This window comes from Parasteatoda tepidariorum, chromosome 1, assembly GCF_982258835.1.
Source record: "Parasteatoda tepidariorum strain Cologne lab strain chromosome 1, Ptep-v5.0, whole genome shotgun sequence".
Taxonomy (NCBI): Eukaryota; Metazoa; Arthropoda; class Arachnida; order Araneae; family Theridiidae; genus Parasteatoda; species Parasteatoda tepidariorum.
Genome location: NC_141755.1, coordinates 100,695,990 through 100,723,305, shown reverse-complemented (window position 1 = coordinate 100,723,305; position 27,316 = coordinate 100,695,990). Strand labels below are relative to the sequence as shown.

The window sequence follows — 27,316 nt, the reverse complement described above, 5'->3', positions numbered from 1 at the left end:
ATGAAATTTTTAGCTAATTTTTGTCCTAATGCACAAGTTTAAAATCGTTATATATATAATTGGTCCACATAAATATTGTGACAAACTTCTAGGGGAGTTTTGGTACATCATCAGGATTAAACCGCATAGGAACCCATGCTCGGAAGGCGGTTAGGGGTACTTCCCTACTATGAACTGTTCATAGGAACACGACGAAACAATTCATCATAAAGAAGAGCCCCTAGCAGCATATAACCCTTTCGGGCATGCGTTCCTATGCAATTTTAATTCTGGTGGTGTGCTTGAATGAACTCCCCTACAAGTTTGTCGCAACATGTACTCGACTCTCTACTATACATAACGTTTTTAGACTTGTACATTTGGACCAAAAATTTACTGAAAATGTCATTAAAAAACGTAGCTTGGCGAGAGAAGTTGATTGCAGATTAGAAATCAGCGATACGAAAGTATTTAAGATCTGTTAAAAATCTCATGCCACAAAAGAAAATATTGTTTCCCAGTGTTATAAACATTAATTTGCCTTAATATAGTTTACTATATACTCAAGGAAGCACCTGTGTGTATTATTTGAATGAAATTTAAATCAGTTAAAAAATGTGTAAATGAATAATTGGATGTTAGGGACATACGAGAGAGATATTCTAGTTCACAAATGTTCTATTTTGTTTTGTTTATGGACAGAATTTTAAATTAGACTTTTCAGATCTTGATACTCAACACCTCTTATCATATTTCGTTGGGTAGATCTTTCGATAAGGAGAGTAGGGATATATAGATTAGGATTTCGATTTTAAATAATATTTTATTTCGTTTTTTTGCTTAAAAAAATCTTCAGGAAAAATGTTTATTTTTCTTCCTTAATTTAGGTTTTTCATGAGTATTACAAAAATATTTTACACAACAAAATTACAAGCAGCTGAAAAGTGCAAAATGCATATTGTTTTTTTTAACATTATGTATTATAGAAATTGAATCTAAATCAATGCCAACAATGCATAATGTAAAAATTTGACAGAATGTTTTGGAGTTTGAACGAAATATACAATACATAAAAAAATAAGTATGAAACAATACAAAATAAAGATAGCTAAAAATGTTAACTGTATGCATCAGTTATATTGAATAAGTTATAAGAACACTTCATGAAATACATTAATGACATTTATAAATCTAAATACATTTGCAATTGTTAAAATAAATTAATTTGTCATTTTCTTAAAATTAAAAATAATAATTTTCAAAAAATCATGCTTGAGACTGAAAAATTTGAAATCGCGTGCAAAATTATTTGAAAAATGCGTATCAGAAACGAATGCAAGACCAAAAACACAAAACTGAAAAAGATATACGATGCGGAATTTAAAATTGTAGAATTTTTATAAATTTTTTCCTACTTCCCTTTCTTAATCGAAGGTGCTGAATACCAATGTATGTAAAAAAATATGCAAAAAATACATTTTTACAACTTTTAAATTATAGTTAATCTTCAATACTTTTCATATTTTAATCAAGCTCTTGGGTACACGAAGATTTTCACACAATAGGTGAAGATACGTTGCTCAAGATCAAGATATAAACAAGATCAAGAATTTTTGAATTTATTTTTTCCCTTTTATCTACTTTTTAAAAAAAAAGAAAAACGTAGATAAAAGGTAGAAAAAACTCTTTGAATTTATTTCATGCAAACAAAAACAACTCAAACTTGATTTTTTTCATACCCACATTTGAAATATCTTTTTTTTTCTATTTAAATTTGACGTAAATGTTCATATTGATGATTATTTTAATAAAATATTTTCAACTTATAAGTAATATAAAAATTTTCATATATTGTGAAAATTACATGAAATATATTATTGTAATGGTTTTATATCATAATCATATTATAATATGAAAATTCTAAAATAGAGAACCGTATAACGTCATCACGTGTTTAGAATTTATAGCATGATTGGATACTTGTACTTCAAGAAGAAGAATACCTCCCATACCCACACATGTGACCTATGATGTCACCACCAGCTAATCTTTATCAGTAAAATGACGTATTAAAATTGAGCTGGGTTTCTTTACATAAGTTAGAATGTTAATTAACGATAAGTTAATTAAATATGGAGCCGTATCGCACTTCGAACTCCTTGAAATATAATTCTTTCTCGTCTACTTGATTTACTTAACTTAAATTTATTATTTGTTTATGTATTTTATTGTAACCGAGATATATTTTTGTTTTGAGTACCTGGTAACTTCGATGCATAATTAGCTTGTTTGTGTTAGGCATGGCTTCGTGCCATTCATTGTGTTAAGTCTCTGTGTAAATATTTAGCGAAAGAATTTATTATTTTGAGAATTTAATCTAGCCAATTTTGTAGTTTTTACTTTATATAAAAGGTCCCACCTTCAAACTAAAGCCCATTCTCAATCGCATAGTTTAAATACGAAAAGGAAAAATGCTGTTAAAAATGAATTGGAGATATTTTTTGTTTCTTTTTAGCATATGCGTTTTGTATGCATAAAACCATGTACATAGCAAACCCAATTTCCTTAAACTCTTAAGGGAGAACGAATAAAATCTATTTAAATTTTAAGTAGCATCTGAAATAAAGCAATGCATTAATTTTAAGCAAAAGTTTAAAAAAAAAAAATGCGTCACGTATTAATAAAAGAGAGAAAAATCGAGTACCGGTCCCCGATCTAATTAAAAAGTCTTTAAAGTAACAGTCTTCTAGAACTAATCATTAAAGTAACAGTCAGGTGGTATTATACTCGCATAAAAATAAATTTGACATAAATTCTTTGGCAAGTTATAGAATAAAACGTGTTATAAATTCAGAGATTTTGCTTTAATTATCTTCGCGTATTGAAGCTAATTAAGAAAATAGATTTTGTTGTCAGAAGTATTAAAAAAAAGACCTTTTTAAATATACGGAAAGGCGGTAATAATTACGTTTTTTTTGTAATAACTAAGAAACTTTAAATAGCTCATCAAAATTTCCATTAAAAATTTGATTTGAAATAATCAAATTTTCTAGTCTTTTCGCCGTCATGGATAAATTGCAAAAATTAAGAACAAGTTTCTTTGAATACTTATTTGAATTAAATTAATTATTTTTTGACACTTTTTTTAAACTATATAAATTAGTTTTCATGCGTGATTCCAATGAAATTTGACTTTTATAAATACGACTTTTTTAATAAGGTAAATATTTTTCTTGTTATTAAAATCTAAAAGCAGAAAAAGAAAATGACAGAATTGATAGGTTTAAATTATCGCTGCATCTATTCAGTTAAGACGACTTAAACCTCGTTAGAGCTAGAGGCAACATTTGGTACGATTTCATCATTTAAAAAAATAATATTTTAAGGTTATTTCTTCAATTTGTATGGCCTTTAAAAAGCGGTTTTATATATAAAAATATAATTGTATTTGGTCGGAGTTTTTACAGTGAAAAATCATAAGATAAGTAAGAAATTCTATTCCAGTAACTTTTTGGACAATTTTATGGCAAATAAATATCTTGATAGAGTCTAGTGAATTTTTTTGATTAAAATGTGAAAAAATACTCCATAAAAATATTCTATACATTAAGCAAAAATTGCAAAATATTTAAATTTACTGTTTTTGTATATAATTTTTAAAAAATGACTAAAAAAATTATTTGAAATTGGTTTTCAAAAAAAAAAAGTATCGTATTTATAAGTTTATTTTCCTTTAAGCTACAGATTCCTAAGTAAAAATAGCCTTTTCTGCCTTTCTTAAGGTCTGGTTTCTTAGGACAAGCGCCTTATCTGGGCGTTAGCGGGACGTCAACAAAATACTGGTTTGTTAGCTCAAGGCCTGGTTTCTTAGAACTAGCACCTTATCTGGGCGTCAGCGGGAAGTTGACGTAGAGCTGACGCCAAAAAAATTCTTTTTTGCTAGCTCAGCTTGAGCAGTCGGTTCAACGCAGACATTATCTCTCATTGCGCATGCGTTAATAACGTAAACAAATATTTATTTTGAATTTGTATTGATTTTGTTTTTGTCGACCAGTGTTTTAGAGAACAAATAATGACTTTGTTCAAGAAAAAACACATTATAGCTGAGCTAAATGAAGAGTGCTATGTTTAATGAAGAAGCTATGTTTAATGTCAAAATCTTGGCTGATTTCAATGTGCTGTTGGATGTTGTCCGCCATTGCTTCTGTGGTTAACGTCACGTTGTAATCCAACTGCAGTTGAGTTGGACGGCAATTGTAGTTCAAGATGAGCGTTCGATGACGTGCACTATCAAACTCATAAATATACCAATCAGAGGTTAGCGCTGATTTCCAGCTGACGGCGTCCTGTCCTAAGAAACCAGGCCTTTAGAAGTTCGGGAGAATTATATATGATGGGTAATAAAGATAAGCTTAATTCAGCTCGAGACGGGATCTGACATGTTTGGGCTCATTATAAGCAAGAGGTTTTCGCGTTCGAGCTCTCAGCAAAGTGCGCATGCGCTTTCTTACTTTATCTAGCAAACAAATATAGTAAATCTGTTTAGTTAAGTTCTTAAAAAATGCGAAAAAAAAATTTTAAAAATAAAAGTATAAAATCCGATAATTCTAGAGATAACGCAAACAAAGTAACAAAGCAAAAGTTAAACGTTTCATTAAGTGGACGGAACATTCATTCGTTCTCTTGACTAACCGCTTAGAGCTATATATTTCAAAGAAACATTTTTTCGTCTGACTTCGCTACAAAAAAAGTTGAACGTCTAAAATTCGATTTCTCAGGAACTATTCGACCGATTTATTTCAAATTTTATATTATTCCTTTTAAAGATTTATACACACAATTATAAAATTTGTTTATCAAAAGATAATCCCATGCAATAAATAACTTTCAGTAAATATTTATCATTTTTTTAAAATTTTATTTAATAATGGTCATGTTTTACATCTCGCTGTAGTTCTCCCCCCCCCCTCCCCAATAGTTTGAGGGCCAGAAAAATCCAATTTCATCCAAAAAATGCACGTTCATTCAGAGAAATTACGTTTACAAAAACGTAATTTCTTTAATTTAAGTAAGACACAATTAGTCTAACTTAAAATATCGTCTGCTTTAATTAACGCTAATTACGCTCTGTACACATTTTATTTGCATCATTATTTATGAAGTTAATAAAGTGTTTAGATTATCAAGTCGAATCGGCAAGGAAAAATAGATTTGAAAATGAAAAACGCTGAAAATACCAGTAATAAGACTAAACAAAATGAAGTTAAGTACTTGCAGCCTAATGGAAAAACTATATATATAGTTTATATAGATTATATAATCACTAGAAGTCGAAGATTTTTTATTCATTTCTTTGTTCTGAATGATTACGATTTCGTTTTTTGGAGCTAACAGTAAATTTCGCTTTTAGTTCTCAATTGTTTCCAGAGTTACTCAGGGCCTGATTATCGCCTAGGCCCAATAGGCATGGGCCTAGGGGCCTCAAAAATTAGTAAAAAGTCTAATAAAAGGCGGACTAGCTTTGTGTTGGTTTAAGTGCTAAATAAAAAATAATTACCGCTTACAATGGATGGGTGATCGTGTAAAACTAAGGGTGGTGGCGCTAGTGGTAAAATTGCTCTTTCAAGACTTCCGGGTTACTGCTTCCGATATATTTTTACGCCGCAGATTGAAAAAACGCGCCACCATATTATTGCATCATATCTTTTGCAGTATTTCACATGTACCGAGTTCTTTCTTTCAGCCTTTAAGCTTCAGCATTAGCATATTAATATTATAATCATTAGAATATTTTCTAATTAGTCTAACTTAAAAAGATATTTTTGGCGACATTTTATTCAAATGTAGCCAAATAAGGGATAAAATACAAAACATGGCAAACCTTAAGAATTATTCACAATGAGATATTAACTTTCCAAAATTTTTTTTGGCCTTACGACCTCTGAGAATCAATACATTTCTGAAAGCTCTTATGAATGGTACAATTATGTTTAGATTTGAGCCCAAATTACAATAACAAAACTGCATAGAATATTAGGCTTGTTCTCACAACGCTTCGTAGTCATAACATAAGCGGAGGGATACACCGGAAATTTTCTAAATTTCTTCCGGTTTAAGGACGCTTGTTATTGTTTACATTAGACTACCCATCCATAAGAAATAATTCAGCTAATCAGTGACTTTTAGCAAAAATCACTGATTTCAATAGTTTGCGGTCCCTAAACTATTTTTATTTTGACATAACGTTGTTTTATATTTTGTTTTAAGTTATAGATACCGTAAACGTTGTCTTAGAAAAATCATCTCCAGTTGTCTGCTTTTAAAATTTCTTAGAATGTTTCTCTTGAATCTTGCAGTTTAATAGATTCTTTTTTATTGTTAGGACTACTCTTCAGTAATTTAATTTCAAAATATTTTGTAAGGGGGCCTGGAAAATTTCGTGGCCCTTCAGTCTTGAAACGATCCCGTGTCAAAATCGTCCCGATAACTTTACATTCATCGCGCACGCGTGTCTATGACACTTAATAGAGTAAATAAACGCAGTCGAAATCAATCATCTGCAACGTTTCCTTTCTGTGTGTAAAACGTTTCGAACATCTTTCAGCACAATCCGGAAAACGTTTCAACACTACTTGTATTCTCAAATAGGTGGATCTCTACACAAGAGTGTCGAACTAAATCAACTAAGGTAGAGAACGAAACTTGTTTCATGTGATTTGTTTAAGGAATGTGCGCTGCGGTGGCTTTTATTGTTCGAATAAATGAATTCCTGAAAACCTAGTGGTTAAAACGCGAGTAATTGAGAACAGATAGTTTGTTCATTCACTTAATAATGAAACAGTTCATTAGTTTAAGGCGATAGTTTTTGAATTGTAACGACTGGAATTGAAATGCATATCCCACCTAAAACTGTGAAATAGTAATATCCCGAATTCCCTTCTCCAGAATTTGCATTTACGGGAGAGAAAGCATTCCTGAGAAATTTCTCATAAAGCCTCTTCTCTCCAAGTTATGCTGTCGAAGGGGACGAGGCAGAAAGTTATGCCCGCCATTATATTAATGGCGGCACTACAATAAGGCGCTCTTCTAGTGCTTCTTTAGAAATGCAAAGAAGCCACAATTTGGCGACAGAATTTTAGATCAGTTCACAAGTTCTATTCCCCACACAGTGAGATAGGGTAGATGAAAAGAAGAAATTTAAGTGATTCACTCACACTGCTGTATCTATTTGAGGATTGTACTGCATTCAATGCTTACAAATTTAATTAATCGCCAAATAGGTTTTCAGCAACTTTTTTGGCGCTGAAAGTTATAATTCATTTGTTAATTTCAACTAAATGTAAATGGATTTAAAATATAAATTTGAAAGTTTAAATTATATAATTTTGTCATTACAAAATTTTTAATCAAGAAATACATTTTCAACAACTTTTTTTGTCCCTGAAATTTATAATTTATTTGTTAGTTTCAATTAAGTAATGTAAATGGATTCAAAATATAGTTTTAAAAGCTTACATTATATAATTTTGGGTCAAAATTACATTTACATAAAAAATCTAATATATGTAATTCTCTTACGTGGCTCCCAAATGTTGGCTGTATTTCTTTTCCGCCAGTGGCAACGTTTGCTTTGTTTTGTTTACGTTACTATTTCTCTTACACGGCGAATCGACCCATGATTGCCGCAAAAAATGTCATATGCCAAATCTAGCTGAGGTGGCTCAACATATAGCGCTTTTAAAAACGGAAACTGAAATAACTAGTGAGCATCAGCTGCAGCAACCTCATACTATTAAGTTAGGCAGAAGTGAGTAGTCTTTGTCGATAGATCTCTATTTTAGTATTTTGTCGAAAGTATAGTTTAACGAATTACATGTCATTTATTTGAATTCAAAATTATTTTAATGACTTAGTATTTACTAAAAAGATGTAATTTTTTTAAAAAAAAAGTTTGAATGATTGTTTTGAATTCTTAGAATTTTGTGCATTTGCAATGCACCTAAGTTAGTAGCGAGCGAATCGAGCTGGTTTGCGAAGCAAACCATAAAAGATTGCGAAGTTTTCGGGGGTTGGCGAGCGTTAGCGAGCAGGGGGCGCAGCCCACTAGTAAATAGTAAAATAGTTAGAATAAAAAAAGCCTCAAAAATTCATGAAAGAAAACTTGTACATTCTATGATAAGGCGATTTGTAGCAATGATTTTTTTTTAAAAATAAATATATTTTAATATTTTCTGATTTAAAACTTCATATGCTCCCAAAGTATACAAAAATCGAGTGACAGTCGAAATGTTTCAAGCGCATCAAAAATAGGAGCTCATTTTCAAGACTTGACAGACGCGGAAGTAACGAAACAAAATTTGATCTGTCTGTCAAGTCTTGAAAACGGGAGCCTATTTTTGATGCGCTTGAAACACGTCGACTGTCATTCAATTTTTGTATACTTTGGAAGTACATGAAGTTTTCAATTAGGAAATATCTTACTGATTCAGTTTCTTGGGATTGTTTAATTTAAATGTCAATATTGTTTTTGTTTGTAAAAAGTTAATTTTTTTCTTTCATTTTCTTAATATCCTTAAAAATGGAGGAAAAAAATCTACTAGATTTCTTAAACTCATTATTATAAATTTTTATGGTGTAATTCAAGACATTCTATTAAAATATATCGAATAAAAAAAAATTCAAAAATAAATAGCTTATCAAAACAGCTTGCTCTTTAAAAAAAATAGATTTATACTTAATTTCTCCTATAAAAAATTTTGATCACTTAGTTTTACCAAAATTGCAGTTTGAAAGAAAAACCAGCAATAAAATAAAACCGTACTTGCGTAATTTATTCCGTAATTTTTCGATCGTTCACTAAAATGTGTTGATACGTTTTTTCCCCTCACTTATTTAAATATGCGAAAGACGTGCTTTTGACTAAAAAGTTCCATTTTTCTTCTGAGTTAGAATGAGATCTGAATACTTAATGACCCGCATATAAATTATCTGGATCAACTAACTTCTGGTGTTTTATACTGTTTGATAAATACATCTACAAATATCTCACTAATCACTCTAAAATTTCAATGATCTTAAATTAAAAATATTATTGTGAAATATTTTACTTATCTTAAATTTTTTTTTAACAGTATTGTTTATTCTAACGTAATCTGACTCTTTAATCATAAACCAATGATTGAAAACCAATTAAATATCACAGCCATTATAAATTAATCTATACTAGGAGGCTCCGCACCCTGCTCGGTAACGCTCGCCAACCCCCGAGAATTGCTACGCAATCCCATGTGGTTCACGCTGTGAACCATGGCTCGCTGCGCTCGCTCGCCAATGAACACAATGTTCTAGCACAAAGACATAGTATATTATCATGAAAGACATAGTATTTTATCATCAAAGACATAGTATTGTACTTATGTAGAAGAATTCTATCAATGTTCTTATTGACTTTTAAAAAAGTATATTAGCTATTTAGATTGTACATGGTGAAAAAATCAAAAATCATGGTGCTAAATGAGAAACATAGTTTTAGAGAAAAAAAATTATTATTTAAAAATATAAACTTTAACCCCTAACTTTTCCTTGTGAGATAATAACCCTCAAAAAGTCTTTCATTTTCAAGAACACAAAAATTTGTTTTATCGCCAAATGAAATATTTTTTGGTGATCAGCATTATTGAAATCAATTTCTATATTAATTAACATTTGTGATAAAGTACATAACATTTCAGAACAAAATAAGGATGTTTTACATACAATAAATTAAAATGCATGGCTGTTAGCATTACCCGAGAAGCCCTAGCAGCTTCACTAATATTCTGCATTTTAAAGCGTGAAAACATAAATAAACGCGAGATATAAAAAAATTCAATGCATTCAATACAAACACTTAGACGTTTTTTAGACGCTTAGGTAGCTAGTAGAAAAATATAAATTCAACAGCGGCCTTTTAAAGCATTCTCACTTCAATTAATTAATTAATTCCTAATTGAGTTCAAATTAAATATTAATATGTTTTTAGGGCATGAATCTGAATTGAACAACCTGATAATGCTCACTCTGGTTACTGTTTCCGTTTTCAAAAGCGCTATATGTTGAGCCACCTTATCTAGATTTGCCATGTGACATTTTTAGCAGCAATCATTGGTCGATTTTCTAACGGTGCCATTCGGGGAGTTGTAATGAGGCTTTTTTTTGGTGCCGTGTAAGAGAAATATATATATAGATTGCATTTAACTTGTAGCTAAGGTAAATAGGGTTGCTACGAAATTCTTTTTAGATCTAAATATTATTTTATTCTAACTTATGTTATCTACCAAATATTAAATTCAACCTCTTCTGGATAGAAAGACGTTTGAATTTTTGCTTTCGCCAGTCATAGTTTTTAATTAATTTATGGAAACCGAATTTTTTTTAATATTTGTAAGTAAAATACAAAGATCAATTATTTATTATTACAATGCTTTTGAAGTTATACTTCTTATGCGACTTCCAACAAGGTTGCGTTAAACGTTTAACGCTACGTTTTTATTGGCTGGGAAATCACGTGGTAGGATCCAGTTTTCCCTCATTCATTTCAATATTGTTTTGGTTCTCACTAGCATAAAAGTATTGTCTTTCTATAAATATTTCTTTAGTTTGATTTGATACACATATAATTTAATAGGATAGTATTTTTTATTTTCAAATTTAGAGGATAACAATTGTAAAAAATGAGTGAAAACAATCCCACGGACAATGCGACGGATTTAAGGTTATGTCAAGGTACGTCTCTTGTGAATATCAATTGATTGTTAGGTTTTCTCTTTTGAAATTACATTATGACGTATTCACATACATTACTAATACAAATATATTTTCCATGGCGACACGATGAGGCAACCACAATCACTTCCACTGGTTCAAGAGGTCCACGAGGGAAAAATGCACAATATTACCGTTATTGCAGAGCACGGAAGCGAGCGGAGCAGGAAAAAGAGTCGTTGAATAGAACTAGTGATCCTTCTACGACTGCTGATTCTTCTACAATTAACGTCGCAGGTTACGAAGTTTAACTTCTTCCGCGCGGAGGGACTACACGCACTATTTTTTTTTCTTTCAATTTTACAGTTTGTTATTAGATATTACTAAACAGTTACTTCATTTTATTTTTAAAACCGGTGTGGAAAGGCTCGTTTTCGGGTTTGTGGTTAGATCAATGATCAAATCCGTAACTGTGTAATTTTGAACACAATCATGAAGACGAGGGAACTTCTGGATCAAGCATTGGAAAAAACTGGCCTTAGTACAAGTTTTTTTAATTTTATTTAACTGACCCTAATTTGAGTAATATGGGGGAGAAAAACGATGAAAATGTTCCCCGGTTGATATGACTGCAAGGGGGGGATTCTAAACCTTTGACGTCATCACTGTACGAGACGGAAAGCACTGTTTGAATCAATCAATCATCAATGAAATTCGAACCAGAGATGACATCGTAGCTCTTAGTTAATTTATTATAATTAGTTAAAATGACTTAAATGTCGATATTTATAAAGGTTATGCGGAAAAAAGACGTGTGAGAAAAAACAAGAGGGGTGGTGTGGTTAAAAAATAAATGCAGTAAAAAGAAAATTGAAAAGTAAAATAAAAAGCTTTATTCTTTTGAGTGCATTACTGAAGCATTAGAAATTTAGAATTAAACATAAAAAGGTTACATTGGAGCTATATTAGTTGCAGGATGCTAAAGATTACATTGGAGCTATATTAGTTACAGAATGAAAAGGGTTACATTGGAGCTATTAGTTTTAGAGTGAAAAAGGTAACATTGGAGCTATATTAGTTGTAGAATGAAAAAGGTTACCTTGGAGCTATTAGTTTTAGAGTGAAAAAGGTAACATTGGAGCTACAGTGGTGGCCAAAAGTGTGGACACTTTTTGAAAATTTCACGCTTTTCAACTTTGTGTGCTTGTAGAATATATTAATTTTCACTTAAATACAAACGTTTATATATCAAATTGAAGGTAATTTAATGCAGAATTTAATGATAAATACAGTATTACAATATCTGTATTACAAAAACAGTTATGCAATTAATAGTAAGATCTATCTTAGATTTGCATTTTTTTAAAGTGATACTTACATAATCAATACTTAGTAGGATAACCCTTAATTTTTAAGACAGCTTCACAGCGTCTTTTCATCAAGCGAACGAGTGTTTGGAGTTCATCTTTCGTAATCACATGGTGCCAAGAATCAATTATAGCTTCACTTAGTTGTCTTTCATTGGATGGACGTTTTTTTCGTACAAGAATTTTCAAACGTCGCCACAAATTTTCAATTGGATTGAGATCGGGGCTATTTCCTGGCCATGGTAATATATCTATGCCTTTATTTTGAAACCATTCTTTGCATACTTTTGCTGTGTGGCATGGAGCTGAATCCTATTGAAAAATAAATGGTCCGTTGTTGGGGAAGAGATCCCTGATGGAAGGTATCAATTTTGGTTTCAGGACAGTTTCGATGTGCTTTTTAACTTTTTTTGTAATACAGATATTGTAATACTGTATTTCTTATTAAATTCTACATTAAATTACCTTCAATTTGATATGTAAACGTTTGTATTTAAGTGAAAATTAATATATTCTACAAGCACACGAAGTTGAAAAACATGAAACTTTCAAAAAGTGTCCACACTTTTGGCCACCGCTGTATATTAGTTGTAGAATGAAAAAGTTTACCTTGGAGCTATTAGTTTTAGAGTGAAAAAGGTAACATTGGAGCTATATTAGTTGTAGAATGAAAAAGGTTGCATTGGAACTATTAATTGCAGGATGAAAATATGTTATGTTGGAGCTATTAGTTGCAGAATGAAAAAGATTTTATTGGAGCTATTAGTTGCAGAGTGAAGATAACCGATAAGGATAAAGGGACACACTATGAAGAACAATAAATCAATGAAAATAAATCCAGTAAAAAAATTCATGCCTTAAAGTTTGCTAGAGAAATTGTTTTTAACCTAATCGCTATAAATGAAATACTTTTCATAGAGATTACTTAAATTAAAATTTGAAGGCACCAGTTTTTGCCAATTTTTTCTATTAATTATAAAACAACGAAACAAATCCCTGAATAACGCTAATCTCCTTATTGTAGAGGGGATGTATTTATAGGCGAAAAATACAAATTAAACATGGTGAGAATTCTTAAAAAAACTTATTTTTTTAATTCAAACTGTGCAACAAAACAATTTATTTACAAAATTTTTAATTCCTAAGGCCAAAACATTTTTTTTTCTGTAAACGAAACAGTCTTTGCTGATTAAACTTCTGGATTAACTAGAAATTAATTATTGTGGGAAGATTCTCTACTTTTTCAACGAAGAAAAGTAAAAAAAAAGAAAGAAAGTTTCAGCATTGATTTATTTTTGTTTAAGATTAAAAGAAAAATACGCGCCCCCCAATTGCAGTTTAAAATTTCATTCCTGTTTTCTTTTTTTTTTCTTTAATTATAAGCCCAGAGGCTTTTCAACGCTTTGTTAGGTGATATTAAATTTCTTCGCGTTAAGCAATTTTTTGCCCTTAAGTAATTAGACTTCTGGAAAAGAAAAGAAAATACTTTAGAAAACGGGGAAAAAAAAGCTCCCGAAATAGTTTTAATGAGATTTTCAATCATTATTGAATAAATGGGCGAAGAAAGGGAAAAATCTGATGGTTATTTCTTGATTCAGATGAAAAGAATTATGTTTCATTCATTCCCTCCCCCCCTAACAAAAGACACTCTTTTAATCGACGTGACACGAACTGCCAATTTTTATTTACAGGACAGAGTTTGGGGGAAGGGGGGTATGAATAAATTATTAGAATTAATTTTTGAAATAAAATGTTAGTTCTAAGTAATTTAGCAATTACGTTCTTCTAAAAAAATTTGTTTGAGGTAAAAATAAACGCAGCTCTACGGCTGAAAATAAAAACTTGAATAATTAACCTTTAGCGGTTATATTAAGTTTATATTTAGTAAGTAAACTGAATCAAATTAATTTTTGTGGGGGCTATCATAATATTTAGTTTAATAATGAAAAAATATTTTTTTTGAGAAGAAAATACCATGTTAGCATAATTTGCGAAACATTAGAGTTTAATAATAATAATAGCTGAAAATATGAATTTCAATTAAAAATATGTAGCTCAGAAGAAACTAATCTCATAAATGTGATAGATAAAATATGTTTTTTAAAGCTTAAATAATTAAAATGTAACTTTTATTTTATTTAATTCCAATAATTATATAAAAAAGGGATAAATTTTAATTTTTATCATTTTCTATATATTGCCCCGATATTTTTATAACGTATTTCTTTTCAAATTGGTAATGGAAAAGAATCGACTATAAGCGATTTATATGCCATCAAACTATCCAAAACGTTTATTGAATCAAAATGTTTACCTTCCTTATAATTTTTCACTGTAATTAAAAGAGAATAAAACGATGTATATTTGTAAGTAGACTATCACGTTGAAAAGACATACACACAGAATTGTAAATTACTATAAGTGATAAAATTAATATATGATATATATTTCTAAAAACTATTGATTTAAGTGAAACGTTTTGTTCATAATAATAAGAGTAGTATTTGCTTTTGCTATAATGGTTGAAAGCAGACAGACATGTGGCAAGGTTAAAAAGCTTTGGTAGTTGAGAGCAGACATACGTGTAGAACTGTTAAAAAGTTTGCTGGTAGAGAGCAGACTTATCGACTGAACTGTTAATAAGCTATGGTGGTTGAGAAGAGACATACGCCTGAAACTGCTATAAGTCTTTGGTGGTTGAGAAGTGACATACATCTGGAACTGTTATAAAGCTTTGGTGGATGAGAAGTGACATACATCTGGAAGTGTTATAAAGCTTTGGTGGATGAGAAGTGACATACGCCTGGAACTGTTATAAAGCTTTGGTGGTTGAGAAGTGACTATTGTGTACCACGCTGTATACAATATGAACTTATTTTCACGAAATAAATGATCGTCACGTTCTTATGCTTCTTAAAAGATTTAACATATTCATCTAAGAAACACGTTTTTCTCTTCAATATATGCAATTTTTTAAAATTAACTTTGGCTTCAGCACCTTCCCTTGTATAAATAGTAAAGATAAGAAATTATGTTTTGCGCATATAACGATTATGGGCATAAAAGTGTCGAAATTTTAAAAGGAATTGAAAGAGTAATATTTTTCTGCAAACTTTTCAAACATTCAAATAAAAAAGGCATATAAAATAAATATTTTAAACTAGTAAGTTTTAGCTTTTAAATTCGTTTTAGACTATATCGAAGTTTTCAAACATAATCTTTTGATACATTAAATGGCAACCAAAGTTAGATATTGATACAATTCTTAACAAGGCAAAGGAATAATAGAAAAATATTTAATAATAAAATAATAATAAATTATTGTAAGAATAAATAGTTATATTTTTTAATTGGTGTAACATAAAATAAGAAATTTAAATTCGAACGAACTTGTATAAAAATAGGTTTGCCATAAAAAATTACTTGTAAATTATTACTAAATGTTTTATTGCTGAAAAAATTGCAAATGCGCAATTTAAAGGCATAAGTAATACAAGAAATTTCATATAAATAGCTGTTTTTTAATAAGTTACAAATAAATTTCAGATAAATTTGGAAGAATTCTTTAAAGTTTCTTACAAAATTAAAAAAACAAACTTCTTTCTAAAAACAAATAAAAATTCTTACCTCTTTTCTTGATTCGTAATCGAGGGGTCCAGCCACGTAAATAGCCCCTGTCTCATTCTTAACCGCAAACGCCCCTCCTATATTTCCCTGCGTTATCTCATAACGTATCCTGGACGCTGCAAATAAATCAAACAATTAATAAACACCAGTAACTGCAGGTAAAAGTAAGTTGGAACCTTAGAGATAAATATGTGTAATATACGTTTACATAACATATATGAAGGGTGTTTCGTAAAGACTACCCTTAATGTGCATTTATAGAATCCTAATCAAAATGGAAAACGAAAAAAATATTCAAGCTGCTGGTGGCAAATTAATATTTTAGCAAAAACGTCGCCAAATTACAGTAAAGGAAGGCGAGTGCAATATACACCAAAGCAGGATTAACTGGAGGTTAAACCCTGAAGGTGTTTATACTAATCATCTTTCAATTCCTCCCGTGATAGGTCACAGATTTCGATATCACTTAAATATTAATTTACGACCTACAATGGATATACTTTTTGTGTTTTCCTTCTTTGATCAGGATTTTGAAAATGTGTAGTAAGGGTGGCATTTACGGAACACCCTGTGTATTCTAAGAATCTTTGTCTACAGCAAAATACGATGGCATCTCCGGCAATGGTTTGTACTGCAACCTCTTTCCTCCAAGTTTGAAATCGCTGTATTGAATCCTATCCCTCTTAACACTAGAAAGACTGAAACTTAGCACATACCTATATTGCTCAAAAGCAGTAAAAATGACTGCATTGTGAAAAAATAATATGTAAAGAAATTTGTTTAATTAGTTTTTAATATTTTTTTTATATTATTTGCAGTTACATAACAAGTTATTAGTAAATATTAACAATAAAAAAATTTACTTCACTAGGAAAGAAGATATTAATTTATGAATTATTATTTGTACATTTTTTGCAAATGAAAAATCAGTTAAAAAGCTGTCAAAATGACTTCCTTTAGGCAATTTAGCGTAAAACATATAAAACAATTTCTTTTTAAACTCCTGGTCTTTTTATCAGTCGTATCGTTTGTTTTTAGCTAGTTTCAGATGGTCCGTTAAAAATCCCGATTTGTGTACTTTTCCTTAAAAGAAAAAACACTGATCTATCACGTGATAGATTGCAGTGCACTTTTAATAAAATATTTCTGTGGCATGGGTGACCAAACAATAAGAGTCGAAAAAAAAGGAAATTGTATATTTATTTTAAGATTTCAACGACAGGATTGAAAAAACACAAAAGTTTTCATCATAAATCCGAGGATATTTTAGTGAGTAGCGAAAACATAAATCGCATTCCCGTTTTTTTCTCCTAAAATGTCAATTCAAGTGCAAACTTTGGCGTCGTGCCCGGAATTCGGATCGTTTGCAGCATGAAGAAACAGATACAGATGTCGTCCCTAGAATGTAGTACATTGATTTAGTCTGCTTTCTTTAAAAAAAAGTAAAAAAACTCTGATAATAAATTTTGATGTCCATATATATCAAAGGCTGAGAACTCTGTGAGAATTTAAATTATTTTTTCTGAGATGTTATACGCACCTGTATATTTTATAAACAATTTTCTTACATTCGTTCTTAAAGAATAGTATTTTAAAAGAGTTATTCTAAAAAAAATATCAATTTAATGCCTTTTACGTAAAAAATATGCAAAAAATGTAACTAACTGATTATAAATCTTTTAAAGGGCATTTTTTTTCAAGTAATATTGTTTAAAATATCTTTCGGGATTGAGAGATAGATTTATAAAAACAAATTAATTCAGTTAATTACTTAAAATAAATTTGGTTAAGATCATTTTTTGTGGTAAGGTGGGTGGGATTATTAAAATTTTAAATAGTGTAAAGAATGGGCAAAAAACTTGAGCTTCTGTAAAACCAAATTTGTAAATTATTATAATTCATAAATAACAGAATTATAAATTTAATAATATTTTATATTTATAAATATATAATATTATATGAATATAATATCATCATCATAATCATCAATGGCACGACATCCCAGGGTGGGCCTTGGTTTCCAAACTAACCTTTTCCCTGATAGCGTTTTCCAGTTTTTAGTTTTCATGACTAAAAGGTCTTTTTCTAGGCCATCTATCCCTCTCAAATTCAGCCTGCCTCTTTTTCGCGTGCCAACTATAAATATTATATATTTATAAATTTTAATAAATTATCCGAATAATTAAATATCCGAATTAATTATTAACCGAATTATTAATATCCGAATTTATAAATATATAAGTAACCGAATAATTTTAATTTATAAATAACCGAATTTATAAGTTGAGTACATAATAACTACAGATAGAATGAATGAGAAATGTTCAAACAAAGTGTTGACTTCTCTTCTTGACCCCTAGTTAACCTTTACTATAAATCACATTTATATGAACAAAGCCCTTCATTGGTATTTTGTATTTTTCTTTTTTAAATTATCAGAAGATGGCGGTACAAATCATGGGTGGATAAATATCTTTAAATCGACATTAAAAAATGAATTAAGTTGATCGGAAGTATAGTTACAAAGGTGTAAAGAAACGCTTTAAGAAACTAAAAGTTTAAGACGCTTATCTTATAAAACGTTCTCCGGAAATTTCAATTCAGCGCATTTTATGTAAAAATAATGCGAAAAATAAAAATTGATTAATAAACAAAACAAAGCGAAATCGAAAGAATAATAATTTAAGTGGTAATAAAGGGGAAGGTGAGAAAAGTCGGTTACTTGAACTATTAGAGTGATTTTTCAAACATTAACTTTAACGTTTGTGTTATTTGAGCTTCACAGCGCATGCGCGAAAATTTCCTAACAAATCGCAGTCCCGATAAGGGGTAGAATATTCGGTGAGAGTTACAGTTACGAGGGAAAATCTATATTAGATTCCGAAATCAAACTATGTTTAGAAAAAGTTTTATAAAGTACTATCATGGATAAAAAATTACCATCATGGATACTATCATGGATTTTTTTTTCCTCTTCTAAAGTCATTCAAAATTGTTCTTCAATATTTGATTTAGATTTTTACTAGTCATATCATATTTTCAAAAATTCCAAACTGTTGGTCAATGACCTATCAAGTGTTCCTTATATTTCTCCTGTTTGGAAATCTATGATTAAACCTAACTAACCCCCCCTTTTTTTGTTCCTTGCTTCCTATTCGTCGTCATCCATTCACCCTTCCCTCCTATTGGCCGTTGCTCTAAACCCTCTTGTGACGTCATCTTTCTATATATATTTACTCTGTTCTCTCATTGTTTTCTGTTGCACTGATGAAGGTTGCCCTTTGAGCATCCGAAACAGCTGTCTGCATTTCATATATTTTTTGTGCTCTTAAACGTTGTTTTATCTTACTTTGTACTATCATGGATAATTTAAGCATTTTACTTCATTGCAATCTTATCTCATTTATTCCATTCAAATAATAAAACCAAACAAACATTAGTTAAGTAGACCTTTAAAAGAAATCCACTACTCTCCTTTCAAGTTAAATAATTTTACATTTCCCGTAACCGATCGAAGATATTTCGTCTTTTTTAAAAAAAAATTCTTTTTCGCCATTTTCTTAACACAGCTATTTTGATTGTTTCAAAACCATTCGAACAAACTCCCTCCCCACACTTCATGACAACTGTCGCATAGATCGTTCTACTCTTTGATCTTTATTCGTCACTCTTCTTTGTTCGTGCAAATATTTTCTTATTTTTTTCACGTCTGCTTGAGACAAAAATTATAGTTATCAACAGAATGCATTTCGATGTTTGAAAAGTAAATTGCTTTTTACTCGACAAACATTGCAGTTATGGGGTTAAAATTAATCTAATGGCTTCGATGGTTTCCTTTCTTTTTATGGTAGATAATCCACTCTCGCGAAAATAAAAAAATACAAATTCAGTTTTCCTCTTTGAAAAAGAGATGACAGTTATTTACTTCTTTATCATTATTCTTATCAAAAATGGAAAATTTTTCTTCGTGTTAAGGCATAATATTTATTGCATGACAGCTATGAAATAAAATCGATTGTCATAATTTTGTTTCGATACTTAAGCACTTAATTTTCTTTTTTCAATTCCTACTATTAGTTCACACTCTACCTATTATCTTGTTCACATTTTCAATCGTTAATAAAATACTTTTTATTCATACATACATTTTTTTTAAAACTTGTTGTGAATGACACTTGATGTTAATACAGTTTTTTTAAATATTAATTCATTCATCAAATAGGGATGAACGAAATGGAATTTTCTGATGGGTTAAGCGTTAGTCATTGTTTTAAATTTTACTAGAAGCGATTCAGTTTTTCACATACATATCTTATAAATACAGTACAGAACCCGTTATCCGGAAATCAGAAAACCGGAAAAACCAAAAAACCGGAACGAAATTCGATAAATTTTCCCGCAATTTTTTAAAAAAACTTTTTTTTTCCTCATAGGATTTTTCTTCCTTTTTTGAAAGATGTTTACCTTACCATCATTTCAGAAATAATCATTAGTGTATTACCTCATCGTTTTTTCTTATTTTTAAGATTATTTCCAATTTTATTTATTTTTTTTTTAGTTGGGTTTAACACTAAAAAAAACGGCTTTTTGCAGCGATTCAGAAAACCGGAAAAATCAGTTATCCGGAATAGCGATAGTCCCGATCGTTCCGGATAATCGGTTCTCTACTGTAATATCAATGATAATTTCTAACTTATAGCTCTATTTGTGAACAAAAAAATAGTTTATTGCGCACACTTAAATGCTTAATTATTTTATAGTCGCTGTGTCAGATAAATTCAATAAAGAACATTACGCAGTAGCACGTGTGGTTCACGTCACCAAATGTATACTTTTACAGTTCTCTGATTCCAAGTACTTTTTTTTTTCAATTTCTTCTTATTAGTTCACACTCTTCCTATATCTTGTTGAAATTTTCAATCTTTAATAAAATACTTTTTATTCATCTACAAAAGTTCAAATACATTTTTTTTTAAACTTGCAGTGAATGACATTTGATGTTAATACAGATTTCTCAAATATTAAATCATTAATTAAATTTAATTAATAAATTTTAGTTTTATACAAGGAGACTTCGCCCCCTGCTCGCTGGCGCTCGCCAACACCCGGAACTGCTTTCGCAGTTCATTTCGGATTGCGAAGCAATCCGATGCTCGCTTTGCTAGCTCATTGGATACGTTCTCAACGTCTAGCTTTTGTATACTTTTTTGAACACTGAAGTTCCGAAAACTTTTCACTGTAGAAAATTCTAAATTTGTGCATTTCAATATTAATTTGAAATCGCAAACAGTTCACATATTTTTCTTAATCACACTATTCTAAATTTCAGTTGTTGAGAAAAGTAACTGTTGTAAGTTTTGTTTTAAAGTCTTTCCCACCAGAGGGCTAAAACCATATGTTGTAAAAAAATATGGAATAGTACTGAACGCCGGATGTAAAGCAACGGCTTCGATGAAGATAATTTTGTGAGAATTTTTTTAATAATTCGGTGAGAATTCACCCGATTAGACATATGATGCTCACTATGTGCTCTTGCGCGCCGAAGCCTATCAAATTAAAACGTATTAGCGTTTTATATAATATAGATTAGCCATATGATGCTGCTCACTACGTGCTCTTGCGCGCCGAAGCCTATCAATTAAAAATGAAAACTGTTGCCAACGCGAGAAAAGAAATATCATCGGTTTTATTGATACATACGCATTAGCGTTTTATATATAGATGGGAGAAAAAATAATAATTTAATGAAAAGTAACTAAAATAAAATTTTTCCTAGTTAACCTAAGAAGGAATTGACTTTATTATTATTTTTTTAATATTACTTGTTTAATAGGTATTTCTGGCATCTGTACTTACAATGTTGATGTGCTTGCAATGTTTTTGTTTACTGGGCCATCAAATTTTAACCCTCATGTTGACTCGTATTTATAATTAACAATTGTTAATTCATCTGTAGTGTAATTGATAGCTCGTATATGTTCTTAACCATTAGTGCTAATTCGTTTCTAATGTTTTTTTTTAAAATCAGTGTCTAAAAACAATAAGAAAATTAACACTGGTATAGCCCTAACATCTGTTATTAACTACTGTTGACTCGTATCATTTGCTGAATATTATTATTAATTAGCTTTTATTGTTGATCATTATTGCTAACTCGTATCTAATGTTAACTAAATTTAATGTTGTATGTAACTTAATGTTGTATGTTAATGTAAACTAAATTTATTGCCAAATAAACGGAAAATTAGCAATCGTAGCGCAATAATACAGTGGCGCTCACGTACTTAAGGACCGTGTTTTGAAAATAGATGCGTCATTATATTGGATCATTATATTATGCTTCGATCAAGATATTTATAATGACGAATTCTACCTTAGTTGAACTTCAATCCTTAAGTAATTCATTCGTGTTCACAAGTGTTTCATAAAAGTTTATTTAAAAAATATATTTTGTTAAGTTTCTTATACTTAAGGACAGTTTGTCTAATCATGAGTTATTGAATGATTACAATCAATTTATCGATCAATGTAAGTGTAATTTACTATATTATCTTTGTTTTATGCTTTAAAACATTATATTAATATTTTTTTAGTACAAAATTCAACATTATTATGAGTAAAGGTAAAAATGTTAGCAATGAACAGAGATGTCGAATAGATACTCTGAGAAAAGAAGGTTTAAGCATTAGAGAAATTGGTAGGCGGTTAAAATTATCAAAACCAGCAGTTTTCCAAGCATTGAAATCTATTAAAGTGACCAAAAGTATTGAAAAAGCATCCCGAAAACCACGTCCTCGCAAATCTACCGAACGAGAAGATCGAATTAGTCATCGAATTTCTGAAGCTGATCGTCACAAAATCGCCCCGGACATCAGAAAAGAATTCTCTGAATTAACAGGCAATCACGTAAGCAATAATACCATCAAACGGCGCTTAAATAAGTTTCGGCTTATGGGTCGCGTATGTAGGAAAAAACCGTTGATGTCAAAGAAGAATATAGCAGCTCGATTAGCTTTTGCAAAAAGACACCGAAACTGGACATCGGCTGACTGGAATCGAGTTATATTTACAGACGAATCGAAGTTCAACAGAATGGGCTCAGATGGCAAAAGTTATGTGAAGCGTCGAGTCGGTAAAGAATTTAATGTACGGTGTACAAAATCAACTGTAAAAGGTGGAGGCGACTCGGTGATGGTGTGGGGTGTCATGACACGCTCAGGATGTGGTCCAATTCTCAAAATCGAAGGCATCATGGATCAGCACGTGTATGTGGACATTATCAAGACTGTTTTTCTGCCTTATTACAGGAAACTTCGCTCAAGAAAACCAATCATGCAAGCCGATAATGATCCAAAGCACACGAGCAAAACTGCGAAGGCCTTCTTGTCAAGCAAGAAAATTGAGGTTTCGCAGTGGCCTTCTGAATCACCAGATCTCAACCCGATCGAGATGCTGTGGATAGATGTGGATAAATATGTGAAACAAGCAAAAACCAAAAAATTTAGGTGATTTACGGAAATGTGTCCAAGGAGGTTAGGCAGCTATACCACCTGAGCGATGTCAAAGATTAGTAGATTCAATGCCTCGTAGATGTGAAGCAGTAATTGACGCAAAAGGCTTACCGACTAAATACTAGCTCCAAATCTTTATTTTTTGTTGCATTTTTTACATTGTTATTAATTTTATTAACGATTAAGAAATATTTATTTTGTTGTCCTTAAGTATGCTGAATGCATATTTTTTCTAAAATGTTACACAATTTAAGTATAAGTATAACAGATAAATGATTTTCATTGTGAAAATATATTAAAAAAAAGTTATTTGTTCCAATACATAATTATCAATTCAATAAACTTATGTGTGAACATTAAGTTTTGGATTTTACTTTTCATAAAGACATGTTCTTAAGTACGTGAGCGCCACTGTATCTATAGTTAACTCGTATCTGTTTATCTACTAATGTAAACACATATATATTGTTAACTACATTTGACTCGTATATATACCTCTGAAATCTATACCACTCGTATCTATTCTGTTACCTCATATAATTTGTTAACTGTTAACTCACACCTATTATTAATTCATATATACTAACTATTATAATAACTCATATTTATTGTTAATTATTATTTTTAACTCTTATTATTAATAAAATTTAGCGATGCGAGATAGACATAAAAATTAAAAGCAATACCATGACCCTTGTATGTATCATTAACTTGCACAATAACTAAGGTTTTGTGTTTTCAAAGTTCACGTAAATGTTGAAACAAGGTCAAAATATTTGTTTTTTTTTCTTAAAATTTATCAAAACTTAAAACATTTCGTAACTGTTTTGATTTTATAGTTCTTTTTATAAATTGTTCTTTACTGTTTTCGTTGGTTTGAGATAACTGATATTTCTCCCAAATTAAAGAATTAATTTCTAAATTCCTGAGTTAAAAATAAAAACAAAAATATTTTTGTTTTATTCCAGTAACCCATGGCTCAAAAGTTTCTTTCCTTCATCTATACATAATAATAAACGCGGCTGTGTGTGTGTGTGTGTGTGTCTGTAATCACAATATATCGCCACAGAAGCCTCGCCCGGGCACGAAACTCGGCCCATAATTGTGTTTTGACGTAATGAAGAAGTATTTTCTTTCTTTTTCAAAAATTTTGATTAGTTATTTAGTTATCAGTCATTTTGTAAGTCTATGCTTTTCGTCTGCTTTTACGTCTTCAAAGAGCCATATTCAAAAAACTATTAAAAATGCATATACTTTTCCCCACTCTTATAAATGTATGCTAATGCGAACCTCACAATTGAAATATTAATTTTCGACAACTTAAACCAATAATATACGAAGGAATTAATAATTGAATTGTAAAGTTCGCATTAGTTTACATTTATTAAAGTGGAGAAAAGTTTAACTTTTGTATTAAAAATGTGGCAACATATTCGATACGTAAATAGAACGCTTCGCTTTGATATATTTGTCGCTGTTCATAATTGTTATAATAAGTTTTTCTTCTTCTTTCCACGCTCTATTTTTTTTTTCTTAAGCGAAGACGATAATTTTTATAGCGATATTGTAGTACTTTGTACAACTAAAAATTCTTTTCACAACACTTTAAAAATATTTACTTTATTTTCTTTATATATACAGAGAACAGTCGGCAAAGAATTCGATTAGGTTGAAAAACATTTCGCTAAAAAGGAACGAATTCCAAAAGAAAAAATAAACAACTTAAAGAATAAAAATGCTGATGCCAGCCAATTTTTTGAAAGTTAACTTAGAAATAACAAACCAAACGATGTTAAATAACAAACCAAACGATGTTAACAAAATGACGTAGAAAGCGCAACTAGATCAAAATTATACAAGCACAACTAGATCAAATTATAATACCTGAGTGCTTGACGCAACAGATGTAGAAATAGAATTTGATACCATAAAAAATTATATAGAAATATAAATTGATACCATAAAAAATTTATTCGTTTTCGTGTTCTTTTCATGTATTTAGCATTTTAGTTTTTTTTTCTTAAGCGTTGTAGCTATATAATTTCAAACATCCTCAAGAGCTATAACACATCTGCAGCAGAACTGGATATGAAGACAAAATTGCTGGACAGGAATACTTTAATTGTCCACTAATCTTCAGATTTCCTGCTATGTTTTAAAAAACTTTATTTGTGAAAACCTTCAGCGTGGCGGACAGCTGGCCGCCTTAGGCGGCTAGTTAAAAAATAAAATAAAGAAATATTGACTGTTATAATTTTTAAACATAAACTCAAAATAAAAGTAACAATTATTTTGATATAAGAAATGATTTTTAAACTTTCCCAAAATACTTTCTTTCTTTATTCTAAAATACTAAACTAGAGACCGCCTTCATATGATACATCCACGATTGATATATGATACTACGATGTATTGTATCTCACGATTACAACTACATCGAAACTACAATTATTATTCACAACATTTATAAGGCTTACATTTTCCAACATTTTTACTTACAAATGAAAGTAGCTGTTGGCCTATAAGTAACTACGTCACTTACAGCATTCAAACATAGTTTTCGTTTATCATTTAGCCAACTAAATTATTTATTTGTTGTCCATTTTTCTATTAAGAAAGCTCAGTAATTTATACTTTTTTATTTCAAGTGTCATGCTCGTAAACAACACCAAAAATATTATTATTTTCTGTTTACTTAGGACAGTATTCATTTCTCACAGTTGTTATAAGCTAATTAAAAAAGGGAGACTGCACTACTACATACCATTAAAAGAGAATAAAGCTCTTCCTATTACTTAAAACAGTTTTCCAAAAAGAAAAACATTCCATGTTTGCCTCTTAGATCAACTACTCTTACTTAAAAGGAATTTTCTCCTTTAAAAACAAGCACTCTCAAAATTTAATTTTAAAGCGCAGAATTAGGCCATTAGTTTAAGGTAGCGATAGAAACAAATAGCTTATTAAAACGAAAAAGCGTTCGTATAATAAGTCTATGAGAGAGAGAGAGGGAAGGAAAAAAAATCCAATTTGAGTAGGATATTTCCCCCTTTCGAATTAAAATGAGAACTTTGAATAAAATTAAAGAGAATCCTTAGTTTAAGAAGTAATGAATGAGCTGACAGGTTAAGCATTACCTTAATTAATATCCAACCCAGAAGAATAAAATTTTGGAAGGTAGTGAAAAAAAGAAAAAATTAAAACCGAGTGGAAAAAAATGTTAGAAAGTTTTGAAAAGATAATGACTCGAATCTGGTTTTATTTAGTGTAATGAAATATATTCTTTTAATAAATGGTTCTTTGTTACTTGAGATTTTACGCTTTTTTTCTTAGTCATTCGGCATACAGTATTGCTAAATTGTTAGTTTAAAATAATAAGTATAACTGTCGTTTCATTTGTTTTAAAAACACCGCGTAAGAAGAGTTTCATTTCATTTTTTTTAGCGTGTCTTAAAAATAAAAGTTTTAATTTATTTCTTAACAGTAATTATTTGAGTTTCCATAAGAATTTATAAAAAAATTGGGAAATTAATAGACTTTTCGAATTCAAAATTTTTAATATATCCTGTAGCTACAACGTGCGATTTTATAATGCATGTAATGTTTTTATATTTTTATTTTTTCCTTAAAAAATACTAATTTTTCTCTAAGCAGTATTTTTATCTTCGCATTTATAGATTGTTACATAAAAAAATACAGATACAAAAATACAAAAATAAATATATTGGAAAATATTGGGCGTAGGTCATAGTTAATTTTAATATTAAAAGTAAGTCAAAACAAATGCAGTAAGATATGCAAATTAAGTTGAACTAATAACATAAGTTATATCTTAAAATGTCTTAATTAGAAAAACACATTTAGTTTGATTTTAATGAGTTAAACGCATGCATTATTGTGTCAGAGCATAAAAAACTACATACTTTGTAAGCACATTTTAAAAACAATTAAACCTTGCCTAAAAGTAAAATAAAGATTTAATATTATATTAAATGGTAAAAAAAAATTGAAAAAATTCTCAAGAAAAAAATTTATTTAAGAACTTAAACATAAAATAAAAATGCCAATAAACCATTTAAATGTTCGAACGTT

At 29.9% G+C, this 27,316-nt stretch overlaps 1 protein-coding gene across 3 annotated transcripts in view; it reads right to left on the bottom strand.

Annotated features, from left to right (window-relative positions):
• Positions 1-27,316, bottom strand: part of CadN (neural cadherin) — a 532,539-nt gene that overhangs the window by 90,823 nt on the left and 414,400 nt on the right. For all 3 annotated transcript variants that reach the window (XM_087149551.1, XM_087149545.1, XM_087149554.1), the window contains one exon: positions 15,717-15,832. In XM_087149551.1, the coding sequence (XP_087005677.1) occupies positions 15,717-15,832 (116 nt within the window). The remainder of the gene's footprint in view (positions 1-15,716; positions 15,833-27,316) is intronic.